The sequence below is a fragment of the Gorilla gorilla genome, chromosome 16 (assembly GCF_029281585.2).
Source record: "Gorilla gorilla gorilla isolate KB3781 chromosome 16, NHGRI_mGorGor1-v2.1_pri, whole genome shotgun sequence".
Taxonomy (NCBI): Eukaryota; Metazoa; Chordata; class Mammalia; order Primates; family Hominidae; genus Gorilla; species Gorilla gorilla.
In genome coordinates, this window is record NC_073240.2 from 73,051,460 (window position 1) to 73,064,952 (window position 13,493).

At 49.5% G+C, this 13,493-nt stretch overlaps 1 protein-coding gene across 7 annotated transcripts in view; it reads right to left on the reverse strand.

Moving 5' to 3' along the window:
- Positions 1–13,493, reverse strand: part of PKM (pyruvate kinase M1/2) — a 32,210-nt gene that overhangs the window by 743 nt on the left and 17,974 nt on the right. For 4 of the 7 annotated variants that reach the window (XM_004056435.5, XM_055363691.2, XM_055363692.2 and 1 more), the window contains 7 exons: positions 10,542–10,673; positions 9,870–10,056; positions 8,845–9,115; positions 7,366–7,516; positions 6,967–7,119; positions 2,691–2,857; positions 703–884 (listed from right to left, as the gene is read on the reverse strand). In XM_004056435.5, coding sequence (XP_004056483.1) covers positions 703–884; positions 2,691–2,857; positions 6,967–7,119; positions 7,366–7,516; positions 8,845–9,115; positions 9,870–10,056; positions 10,542–10,673 — 1,243 coding nt within the window. Of the gene's footprint in view, positions 1–702; positions 885–2,690; positions 2,858–3,258; positions 3,426–6,966; positions 7,120–7,365; positions 7,517–8,844; positions 9,116–9,869; positions 10,057–10,541; positions 10,674–13,493 lie in introns of all 7 variants that reach the window. The other 3 variants (XM_019010439.4, XM_004056439.4, XM_019010436.3) reach the window with 1 other exon arrangement.

Consider the following 13,493-nt stretch of genomic DNA (forward strand, 5'->3'; position numbering starts at 1 on the left):
AGGTTGGTGAGTAAAAGCCAAGCCAGGCAGGTTTGCACCTGGGCAGCTGCCCCATAGCCTGAGTACTGAACTAGGCTGGCTGACCACTACTTCCTCACACCACAAGGTGGCACCAAACTCACAGCCCAGGCAAACAAGGAGGGAGGCCCTGAAATGTCCTTATCACTCAGATGGCAGGGTTGGCAGGGACCTTTGGACATCATTCACTATCCTGGAGAGGGTGCAAAGCCTTGCCCAGGGTCAGAGCTAGCTGCTTCCTGTCATCTGATGATACCCTACCTTATACAGGGACAATGGCCACATCAGTATGTAATCTGTGTATGCCACCCCACAGCACAGGAGCTGTGGCCAATTTTATTTAAAAAAAAAACAAAAAACAAAAAAAAACCCTCAGTAATGAGCAGATGCCAAAAAATGGACAATTTTGCTTTGAGCCCCGGACTAGAAGAGAAGAGGAACTGAACTGCTCAGCCCTACAACTCAAAGGACCCTTTTCGCTCCTGGCTCAGCTTAGGACTTCGGAGAATGAGAGATTCAGAACGAACATTCCCAATAAGGGAGAGGAACAGTCGCTGGGCCTTTTGCCCCACTAAGGTCTGCGTGTTCCCCTTTCTATTCCCCAAACTTTCAGGGTCCCACAGAAGCCAATGCTCAAGCATCCCCAAGCTCCTCTAGGCTCTAGCCCCTGCTCCAGCCACGTACCAACATTCATGGCAAAGTTCACCCGGAGGTCCACGTCCTCAGCCCAGGCCTCCTGGACTGGGTCCTTGCACAGCACAGGGAAGATGCCACGGTACAGGTGGGCCTGACGAGCTGTCTGGGGATTCCGGGTCACAGCAATGATGGGGGCACGTGGGCGGTATCTGGCCACCTGGTGAGCAGACCTGAGATGGGATGGGGGACATACAGAACAGACCATTACACGAGGCCCCAGGAAGTACCCTCAGGGCGTTCAAACAGCTCACCCTCTCATCCAGCTCACTGAGGGCTCTGGCCTCTTCAACATCTGCTCCCTAGGACCCCTCCCGAGGCTCGGGCAGCCCCTCATCCTATATCCCCCACAGCATGCTAGGTTACCATTTGCCCTCTACCCCCATTCCACAGGCCAAGGGCTCAGGATCACCTTGACCCAGCAAGATCAGCCTCACCCACTTACTCCACACAGCCCATGGTTGGCAGAACCCCTCCTACACCCTGAACTCTGACACAGAGAGGCAGCCCTGGCCCAATGTCACCAGCACCCATTCCTCTCGCTGCCAATGACAGTGACAAGCCAAGCAGCACGTGACTAGCACCTGGCTCTTGATATCTGCAAGGAGCAGTAGCAGAGCTGACCAGCCCCCTGGGAATCAACATCAGGCTTCTCTATTTTTGTGCTCTCTCCCTGCCCCACATGGCCCCTAGCTCCTGAAACAGTCCCAGCAACTGGGCTATAAAGGCCCAGAATCAAATCTGAGTATCTAGGTGAGGCTTAGAAATCTAGGTGCTACTCAGCAGGCAAGAACAGGAAATGGGAGTGTTGCTGCAGGAGCAGCTCTGCCTGCCAAAGCTCCTTTGGAAGGCAGGGGACCCTTCTAAAGCCCCTCTGCCAGGCACTTTCTTGAACACTGACACTGCACACTTGTAGCTGCAGCTGTGTCTCAGGAGCTGGGGAGGGGCACCAGAAGGGAAGTTATGAGGACACTCAACAGGTGTCAGGGAAACTTAAGCCACATCACAGCAGAGAAGTCCCTGCACTTCACGCTTGGCCTCTATGCAAGGCCTTCAGAGGGAAGCAACTGCTGAAGCCAGGACCAGCTGAGTGAAACCCCAGAAGACTAGAGCTTAAAATAGCCAAACAGCAAGAACTGGACCTTTTAAGAAAGGTCAACCCTACGGGTTGGAGCTGTTCAGCCAAGAGTGGGAGGCTGGAGCCCTCTGCTGAGGGCATCTGCACAGAGCTTGTGTCCTGGTTCTCTGGGCTGCCCACGCCCACCTGCTGCTCCTCAGTGCGTGGGCACTGCCTGTTTGCTCCTCTCTTCCAGGAAACCCTTGCTGCCCTGTGGGCAGGGACAAGGAGCATACTCCCTAACAAGAAGTGAAGGACATTAACTCAATGTCCTGGGCCAAGGAAGGGATCCCAAGTTGGAGGCCCAGCATAGGCCACATAGGCCACACAGTCCTCAGCCTGGCTGCCAGGCCCCACAGAATGTCAGCCAAGATAGCACAGCAACCTCTTCTGAGCTGGAACCCAATTTGTCTTTAGGGCTCGAAAACAGCAGGGACTAGGTGTGCCAAATGGAGGCACAGTAAACCGCATTTAAATAAATTCATTTCCCAACTGAAATTTTTAAAGAGCACATAGTAACTGGAATAAGCAAAAGTGGTTATCTTTTACAATTTTAGAGGACTAAATTTTCAATATCAAATAACCATTTGTAGTCAGCCTGTGCACTGTTATGTAATAAATCTCCAGCATAAATTTGCTTTTGATCCAAATGTTCTGACATTCCTTATGAGTGCTACCTAGAGTCCTTTGGGCCCAGGGAAGGGGCTCTGCTCAATCCTTCCCAGCAGGCCCAAGGTGGCAGGCAGAGAGGTCTTACCTTGGCTCAGTGCCACCTGAGCATTGTTCAATGGACTGCTCCCAGGACCCCCAAGGAGAGGTGCCACTGAGCAGGGCATCCCAGGGAGCCGCTGCCGCCTCCTACCTGCCAGACTTGGTGAGGACGATTATGGCCCCACTGCAGCACTTGAAGGAGGCCTCCACGGCACCCACGGCGGTGGCTTCTGTGGGGTCGCTGGTAATGGGCGCCAGGCGGCGGAGTTCCTCAAATAATTGCAAGTGGTAGATGGCGGCCTCTGCCTCACGGGCAATCTAGGGGAGCAACATCCGTCCAGAGGGACGAGAAGGGGACAGAGCTTTGTCAGAGCTTTGTCACAAAAGGAGAGGGAGGGGAAGAGTCACCGGACAGCTGGTGAGGAACATGTTCCTGGGGACAAAGGCCAAGAGGAGCCCAATCACTGGAGATTCTGAGCTGAGCCAAGATCAAGACTCCACAGAAACCAGTCCTTCACCAAGTGCCTGTGACATCTACTGTGCCTACTGAGCCACAGGACCCTTTGGTCCTGCCCTGCCATGACCTCCCTGGCGGTGTTCCTACAGACGAGAAGAGGCTCTGTGCCCAGGTGCCAGGTTGGGCCTGGCTGTCTTCTCCTAGAGCAGGTGGAGCAAGAGGCTGGTTATCCTAACAGTGTTACCTGCCCTTAGGGCCCTACCTGCCAGACTCCGTCAGAACTATCAAAGCTGCTGCTAAACACTTATAAGAAGCCTCCACGCTGCCCATGGCCATGGCTTCCATGAGGTCTGTGGAGTGACTTGAGGCTCGCACAAGTTCTTCAAACAGCTTGCGGTGGAACATGGCTGCCTCAGCCTCACGAGCTATCTGTAAGGTTTAGGGGAAGGGGGGCAAGGAAGAAGGAAGGAGGAGGAAAAAAACGAGACACAACACATGGGAAGACAGAATGGGGAATTAATCAGAGAGGAAGGTAACCTTAGGTTAATTGGCTAAATCTGTCCTTCAGGCAGATGCAGAGGTAGGGTGATGAAAGTCCAACTGCTTCAGGAGGTGCTGCCACTTCCCCTCCAATACAGGGGAAATTTGCTCTTCCCTTCTGGAAGGATTTTTTGATTGGGGGTGGAGGGAGACAATCTGGCAGTAGGCTCTAGCACCCTGGCATGAAAACATGCCCAGGCTGGGCCCAGGCCACTCCCTGGCAGAGGACTTGACCACGCTGCCTCATGACATAGCTTACAGGAAGGAACAGGCCCTCCCTCCTCACATGGCTGGCTGATTAGGCAGACTCCTGCCCAGCCTCCATGCATGCATGGAGTGAGCGCTCACTTGGCTTCAGGCACGGGGATGCACTGAGCCTTTCCAATGGCCTGCCATGGCAACAGATTGAGCAGCGCTGGAAAGCTGGGATCAAAGCCAAAGCAAGGCAGCTCAACTGAGTTTGAAGCAGGAGAACAGAAAACTTGGGCTAACTTGTGAGAGGCACACTGAACAGCCATGTGAAGAGACAGATGCCTGTGGAAGCATGCAGATATATTTAATAAGACACTTGATTAAAATCTAATAATTAAAACAGTCATGAGAAAGCCACTGAGTTATTTATAGATCACTTGCTCAGATAAGACCAAGAATCAAAGACAATGTAAGCTTTAGAGGATTATAATGCAATCACCAGCATCTCAGTAAATGATGGGTGAGGGAAGAATCGGTAATACCCCCTCTCATTAATTTCACAGTAGAAGCAGATGTGTGGCAGGATGTACTAGGTTAAAGGTATTCTTTCTGTAAGAATGGAATGCATGCAGCCCAGAGGACAGGGGACATGAATAGGAAACAGAGCCATACCTGGTACTGCTCTTAGTTATGGGTCATAAACTGCATCAGTTAGACACAGGAGAAAGCAGTGAACAGTTAATGGAAGGAACTGTTGGCCAGTGTTAACTGGTGACACAGAAAGGAAAGGTCTAGCCACCTGGAGGGGCAGCTACAGCCTAGCCCAGACCTGTAACTTATCTTCTGAGCAGTGCCATGCAATCCAAACCTTGCAGCCCTAAAGTATCTGTCTGTTCATAGGAAACACCAGGGTATGGAAGAAAGGATATGGAATTTAGAACCTGAGCCTGAATCTTAGTCTCTGACCCCACTGACAGGCTCCAGATGGAGACCTGTTCTCATCTCCTGCTAGACAGAGCATGATGTTGCAGGAGAGAAGACTGGCTTTGGAGTCAGTAGACCTAGATTCAAACCCAGGCTTTATTGGCCCTATAACCCTCATCTATAAATGGAGGTAATGGGAGTTAGGAAGATTACATCCATGTACACAGAGACTTATCAGACACTTAATAATAACAGCAATGAATATTTAATGCTAAGGCTATAATTAAACATATCTAATCCATTTTACAGACGAGGTCTTAAGAGGTTAAATGACTCGCCCAAAGACACATTCAAGTCCCCACATTCTATGCAGTGATTTCATGGTTCAGTATATCTAAGTCAAGATCAGCCTCTGTTCCTCCTTTGAGACCATGAAGTCACACAATTAAGTAGGGAAATTAGAGAGGGGATGTGTGGAGAGACCCAGAAAGGCAGCCACTTTAGTGGTGACTGGTTCAAGGTGCACGGTCTCCTGGGACACCTTCCTACCATGGTGGCAATTGTGAGACTGCGCCAGGAGTATCTAAGCATCAGAACAGCAATCACATCACACGAATGGTGAGATGTCAGCCAGGCCCAGGCTATGTTAAGTGGGCCTGGGAGAGAAATCACTCTCTACCGATTTTTTTGTTTTGTTTTTTTATGTTTGTTTGGTTTCTTTTTTGAGACAGGGTGTCACTTTGTCACCTAGGCTGGTACCATCTTGGCTCACTGCAACCTCAACCTCCTAGGTTCAAGTGATCCTGCTGCCCCAGCACCACCCCCTCTCCAAGTAGCTGGGACTACAGAAGTGCATCACCATGCCCAGCTAGCTAACTTGAATTTTTAGTAGAGACAGGGTTTCACCAGGTTGCCCAGGCTGGTCTTCTGAGCTCAAGCGATCCACCTACCTTGGCCTCCCAAAGTACTGAGATTACAGGTGTGAGCCACCATCCCTGGCCTCTACCAATTTAAATATGGGGAAACCCACTAAGGATGCTGATGACAGACAGTCCAGAAAATATCCTTAGTCAAGTATGAACTCAGTTTGCTACTGAAAGAGCATTTAATAGAAATGACATCTCTTCTCTGAAAGCTGTTTAAGCCCAGTAACAGGATACATAGTGAAAAAGGAAAGGAAGATGCCCAGACCAGATGGGTGTTTTAGTTTTTTCTTTTTTGTTTTTTGTTTTTCTGTTTTTTCTGGTGGCAAGGGGTGGTGTTTTAAAGTTGGGGGCTTGGAGGGGCTGAGGTCAAAGGGCAGCGGATCTTTCACTGGCTAGAAAGGGAATAGAAAGGCTGAAGGAAAACCATATCCGGATAAAGTTTAAGTTCACTGAGCATGACCCAAGACTACTGGGAGAAAGTTAATTTCCAGCACTCATTTCACCAAACCTATGTAACCCTGATCAGGGATCCCTGAGTTAGCTCCAGAGCCGGAACAGACAGGGCAAAGGGACTGAGCCTCCAACCCTGAGCAGTGGCCAGGCACTCGACATGACAAGCTGGAAGAGCCTGAAGAACGAGCTCTCAGAGGAGAAAGAAGGGAAAGAGCCTCCACGACTCCTCCAGACGCTCAGTCCAGGGCCGCCAGGGTCAGCCACCCTCCCCGCTGTCTCTATCTGTGGCCCTGCCACCAGTCACTCAACCCGACTTTTTGGTCTAGAGTAAGAGCAGCAGCTGTACCCCAATGGCACAGCAAAGCAAATCCCCCTACAGGCACCATGCAAGGCCAGCACACGCAGCTCAGTGAAGGCAATAGACTCCAGTGCAGGTCCACAAGGGCCCCCTGCGGGAGCGCCTGTCTGCAGGATGCAGGGCAGGGGGAACTGAATTGGAAGCCAAAGGAAGAGGGCAGCTGGGAGCAGGAGCCCCTAGCCCTTTTCAGAATAGGGCAAAGGTACTCAGAACTTCTGACTCTGAGGAAGAGGTACAAGACCTCCTTTCACTGCAGAAGTATCCCAGGACTTAAGCCATGGGAAGAATTCACAACCTTGAAGTCAGAAGTGAAATAAACTGTGTGGTGTCCAATGAAGGAGGATGCCTCCAGAGCAGAAGGAAATGGAGGGGTGGGGGTGTGGGCAGGAGTGCAGAACAGGAGAAAAAAAAAAGCCACCTCCACTTCCACCCCCACCCTCTTGCTGCTGTAACTTGGAGGATAATGAAAGGTTGTGCATAAGAGGATGGAGAAACCTAAAAAGCTCTGCACCAGAGCTTGCATCCAACCCAGGCCCAGTCCGAAGCCCTGGGGGATGGGGCAGGCCCCAGAACTCACCAGGTGCTGCATGCGCACAGCCTCCAGAGGATAGTCCCCTTTGGCTGTTTCTCCAGACAGCATGATGCAGTCGGCTCCATCCAGGACTGCATTGGCCACATCACTGCCTTCAGCCCGAGTGGGGCGGGGCTTCTTGATCATGCTCTCCAGCATCTGGGAGGGGACAGAGCATTAGTGAGACGTGGCTTGAGCTGTCTTCAGAGACAAATGACAGCAAGCTGATCCTCTGGATAGTGAGTAGGTACACAGAGTATGGCTTTGTGTAGGTACATGGGGGAAGGGGATTATCTGTGTGTTATGTGCGACAACTCCATGGGAAGAGATCAGACAGCCTCCGGAGCTTTCCCATACAAACATGCGAGTGTGCACAGGAGAATGTGGGGAAGGGTGGGCACATGCCTGAGTAGCACAGATGACAGGCTTCCCAGCTCGGTTGCACCGTCCAATCATCATCTTCTGAGCAAGGAAGACCTTCTCTGCAGGAATCTCAATGCCTAGATCACCACGAGCCACCATGATCCCATCACTGGCCTCCAGGATTTCATCAAACCTGATGGACAAAGTTGGGGGGAGAGAGGTTATATAGAACAGGGGCCACAAGTATGGCAGTAGACAAGAAGTTTCCCTGGGATTCCCTAACTTAGATGTCCTTGTACCAGGACAGACATCCATATCATCATGGGTGCACACAGATGGCAAGGCAGTCCAGCTACCTTAGGCCCCCAGAGTGGGCCAACAATTCTGCCTGCTGGGCTTCAACACCAATATGGATGCTTCATTGACGGAAGAAAGGGGAGAGGACAAATCCAAATGGGCTCATTCCCAAGGTCTCCTCTCCAAATCCCATGCATGTTGGGGGTCTCTCTAGGGCCTCCATTCTCCAATCAGCACTTCAAGACAGGGAACCCGAGGCCTGCTGACTGCTTCCACCACAAAGACCCATGGCCTCATCTAGTCAAGGACACTTGAGGACTGCCCTTTGAGGTGGCCCACTCCAACCTGCTGAAGGCAAGAGGGAATGTGGCTTTGCCTGGCCTAGGGCCAAGTTCAGCTAGCCTATGGCTTATCAGGATGGCAAAGGGGAGGACCCCAAATTGCCTGGTACAGAGGATATCTACACAAAGCTCAGACAGTAAGGCCACTACAGTGGGTGCACAGGGTTGCTCCCCAACCCTCCCCAAACACACTTCTAATCCACAAGAGTATGTCTAGCATCTTAGTTGTGCTGAGTTGTATTCCTAGCAGGATGCCAAAAATGGTGGCCATGCCCACTGGGCTCTACCTTGTGAGCACTGGGGAGGGGGTAAGCTAAGTTGGGGCAATCTGAAACTGGAGAAGAACCACATATCTTCCTCTGAGAGTGGAATGGAACATACCAGAGTTAGCATGATCACTGAAGCCAGCTGCATTCTAAGTGAAGACCAGGAGACCATAAGCTTTAGCATGGACACCAGGCCCTGAAATTCCACATGGCTCTCCAGGAAGGGCCAAAAAGAGCCCCTTCTTAAGTGTCTGCTTTCATCTTTCCCCCTGGTCCTCCCATTCCAGCAAACACTGGTAGTGTTTCTGATCAGGAACAGAACATCATGGCCCCTGGTCCTGTGAGCAGTGACCCTGTTCTCTCAAATGTTGGTCCCCAGGCCCAGGGAACAATGTCAAGCTGCCAGCATCTCAATAACCTGGGAAGCTTTTTTTTTTAAAAAAACAAAAAAACATAATGCCTTCTACTCTCCTAAGATACTCTGATTCAGCAGGTTTGGAACTGGCTTGGGCGTCTACATTCTGATGGGCTAGGGGCTGGGAATCAGGCATTCACAGGATGGACCATGCCCTTCAGAGAGCTGCGCTGGGACTGGAGCAGGGACAACGGGGACTTGCCTCCGAACCCCCTCATGATTCTCGATTTTGCTGATAATCTTGATGTTCTTTCCCTTCTCTCCCAGGACCTTCCTAACTTCATGGACATCAGATGCCTTGCGGATGAATGATGCAAACACCATATCAACATCCTGCTCGACCCCAAACTTCAGATCCTGGATGTCCTTCTCCGACACAGCAGGCAAGTCCACAGCAGCCCCAGGAAGGTTCACACCCTTCTTGCTGCCCAAGGAGCCACCATTTTCCACCTCCGTCACCAGGAAGTCGGCACCTGTATGAAAAAGGGTAAGTAGGGGAGGCAGAGCACGAGGGCACAGGTCAACAGGAAGCAGGCACCTTTCCCGCAAGGACAGTGAGCTGGGAAGTGGTGCATTATGGGTGCTGGAGCTGTTTTACCAGAGTTGAAAACCTACTACACTAACTGTGTAATCCTGGGCAAGCCATTTAACCTCTCTGTACCTCACTTTCCTCACCCATAAATAAGGATAATTAAGAGTGTTCTGACTTTGGGAGGCCGAGGCAGGCAGATCACCTGAGGTCAGGAGTTTGAGACCAGCCTGGCCAACATGGCAAAACCCCATCTCTACTAAAAATACAAAAAAATTAGCCGGGTGTGGTAGCTGTGTAATCCCAGCTACTCGGGAGGCTGAGGTAGGAGAATCGCTAGAACCCTGGAGGCAGAGGTTGCAGTGAGCCAAGATCATGCCACTGCACTCCAGCCTGGGCAACAGAGCGAGACTCTGTCTTGAAAACAAAACAAAACACAACAAAACAAATATATATATATATATATATATATATATATATATATATATATATGTTCCTGTGTTCTCCAGAACCAGAAGAATGTAACTATGCTGGATTAAAGCCTGTCTTTGAGGATAAACGAGTTATAAAAGGGATTCCTGAGAACACACAGACTCAATCTCACTGCCAGGCAACCAACCTTCCCATCTTCCTTGTGTCAAGGAACTTTAGAGACAAAAGACTGTTTTAGAAAATTGGACTCCAGCTCCCATACGTACCTTTCTGCTTCACCTGGAGAGAAATAAGCCCATCGTCCACGTAGATCTTGCTGCCCACTTCCACCACCTTGCAGATGTTCTTGTAGTCCAGCCACAGGATGTTCTCGTCACACTTTTCCATGTAGGCGTTATCCAGCGTGATTTTGAGAGTGGCTCCCTTCTTCAGCTCCACCTCTGCAGTGCCGCTCTAGGGACAAGAGAGTAAGCAAGAGTCCAAACTGGAGACACCAGTAGCAGCATCACCTCAGAAGGAATGGAAAAGCTCTTTCCTCCAGGGAACAATGCTCAAGTCACTGCTAAAAGTAATACAGTTTTTTGCTCTTATTCTCTAACTCTGTATACTTCACGGAAATAATCCAAGAAAAGAATATGTTTCAGTTATGCTACTTAATGATGGGGAAAAAGATACAAAGAGATGGTTCTCCAAGTTAGAAAGCCTAAAGTTTAGGTTTTTAGGGTAAAAAAAAGGTTCCTTTGTGGTACCATTTCCTAGCAAAGTAGATCAAATCAACATTGTTCACAGTGATTAATAAATCCTCATTTGTAGACCTCAACTCCTCTGCAGTCCTTCATAGTACTGGGAAGAAACATGGCAACCCAGCGCTTTGGAGGACATGTCTCTGGTGCATATTGCCTACTGAGCCTTCCCCTCGCTCTCTGCAGAATACTCACGCCCTTGATGAGCCCAGTTCGGATCTCAGGTCCTTTAGTGTCTAGAGCCACAGCAACGGGCCGGTAGAGGATGGGGTCAGAAGCAAAGCTTTCCGTGGCTGTGCGCACATTCTTGATGGTCTCCGCATGGTACTGGGGGAAAAGAAGGAAGATGACAAGCGTGCTCCCACACTAGAATCCAGCTCCAATTCCCCTGCCCAGGAGCCAAAGCTGATCACTCAGGAAAGGCCTGTGGATGTCTTAGAGCTCTATCTCCATCCTCAGCACGATCCATGCACTGAGAAATCCTCTACCTGCTTAATCCAACCTCCTCAGCCTCCACCCACTTCTACTACAGCACTAATTCACCCAAAGGGCAAATCTTTGAAACATTGGTGGCAAATTTCAGAATATTGCCACCAAAACCCATTAAGGTATGGGTGCAAACATGTCTCATCATAAAAGCAGCTGTGTCCCCAGGGCTGTTCTTTTTTCCCTAAGACTCATCAAATACCCTCAGCATATAAAGCTCATAAACAGGGCAAAAAGCCTAGGACTTGTGTTTGGATAAGGCTGGTCTGGCAATCAATGTCACATTCTGATATATGTGGTAATGCTGAGAGCTTTTCCTCTATTGATTCCAACTACAACGCAAACTTGAAGTTATTGACTTAAGCTAACAGTGGCCCAAGCTAAACAACTCATTGCTAAGGTCACACAGACCTGATTTTCTCAATCGCTTTGTTTTTTTTTTTTGGGAGACAGAGTCTTGCTCTGTCGCCCAGGCTGGAGTGCAGTGGCACTATCTAGGCTCACTGCAAGCTCCGCCTCCCAGGTTCACGCCATTCTCCTGCCTCTCAGCCTCCCGAGTAGCTGGGACTGCAGGCACCCACCACCACGCCTGGCTAACTTCTTCGATTTTTAGTAGAGACGGGGTTTCACCGTGTTAGCCAGGATGGTCTCGATCTCCTGATCTCGTGATCTGCCCACCTCGGCCTCCCAAAGTGCTGGGATTACAGGTGTGAGCCACCGCGCCCAGCCTCAATCACTTTCTAGATTCTGACTGGAGAGGGGGAAAGGTGGTCATATGCCTTTCTCTAAATGAACTGCCCTTTATTACTCCTTGCTTACAACAAATCCTGGCTTCAATCTTTTTTTCTTAAGCCTTTCCTCCTTTCCATTTACCATTTTGTTTGTTTAAAAGAGGGACTCAGGCTAAGCACAGTGGCTCATGCCTATAAACCAAACACTTTGGGAGGCTAAGGTGGGAGGATAGTTTGGGCCACGAGTTTGAGATGAGCCTGGGCAACATGGCGAAACCTCATCTCTACAAAAAACACAAAAATTAACTGTGCATGATGGTGCGTGCCTGGGGTCCAGCTACTTGTGAGGCTGAGGTGGGAGGATCACTTATGTCTAGGAGGTCAAGGCTACAGTGAGCCATGATCATACCACTGCACTCCGGCCTGGATAACAAAGCAACACCCTATCTCAAGAAAAAAAAAAAAAAAGACGCAGAGCCAAGATGTCAAAAGAGCTCTAAGACAGTGTCATCAATATGACATTAGCGATAACAAGGGCACCTAATTCAGCACTTTCTGGGCCTTGTCCTTTAACCACCACTGTCCAGGAAAGCGGCACCTGCAAGTAAGCCTGCCTGTTATTCACAGGAGGCTGGAGGGAGCTGGAGCCAGAGCCTAGCCTCTAAAGACAGTGTTGCCTGAAACCTGTGTCTAAAAATCTTCAGCTTCTTATTCAGGCATACTCCCTAATGAGGGACCCTTGGCTTGTTTGTTTTTTATAGGGTTCCTTATAAATTATGATATTTTCTTGCTTACTGGCTTGTAATAGAAATAGAACAAAATAGAATAGAATAGAGGCTGGGCGCGGTGGCTCACACCTGTAATCCCAACACTTTGGAAGGCCAAGGCGGGTGGATCATGAGATCAAGAGATTGACAACATCCAGGCCAACATGGTGAAACCCCGTCTCGACTTAAAATACAAAAATTAGCTGGGCGTGGTGGCATGCACCTGTAGTCCCAGCTATTCAGGAGGCTGAGGCAAGAGAACCACTTGAACCTAGGAGGCAGAAGTTGCAGTGAGCCAAGATCGTGCCACTGCACTCCAGCCTGGGCGACAGACAGAGTGAGATTCCATCTCTAAAAAAAAAAAAAAAAAAAAAGAATAGAAATAGTTGTTTTCTTTTAAGGGAATAGGTGGTGCCTTTCCTTCAGAGTTGACATGAGTAAAAGAATACATGAAGTATTAGGACAAAGTACATGGTAATTATCTAATAAATGTTACCTATTATTATCTTATAATGATAAGACTCAGGTGTACTGAGTTCCACTACAGCTGTGGCTTTGATGGGATGTTATCATGTGGATAAGAGTTCCACATATCAATGCTGTCCTGCGGAAGGCTCTATATTTAGCTATATTTAGGTTGTTTAAAAGTCAACCTTAACTCAGTCCAGGCGTGGTGGCTCACGCCTGTAATCCCAGCACTTTGGGAGGCCGAGGCGGGGGGATCACAAGGTCAGGAGATCGAGACCATCCTGGCTAACATGGTGAAACCCCGTCTCTACTAAAAGTACAAAAACAAAATTAGCCAGGCGTGGTAGCGGGCACCTGTAGTCCCAGCTACTCGGGAGGCTGAGGCAAGAGAATGGTGTGAACCCGGAAGGCAGAGCTTGCAGTGAGCCGAGATCGTGCCACTGCATTCCAGCCTGGGTGACACAGCGAGACTCCGTCTCAGAAAAAAAAAAAAATGTCAACCTTAACTCTACTTAATCCCAGTGTAGAATTTTGTTCTCCTAGAATAAAATCTACTTGGTCATGGATCAAGACATTCCTTTCAATCACTACTGGATTTGGATTATTAAATTTTATTTGTTTTCTGCATCTAAGTGAGACTGGTCTAGCACACTAACTGTTAGTACCTGCCTGGTTTTGGTACTGTCCTTGTATGA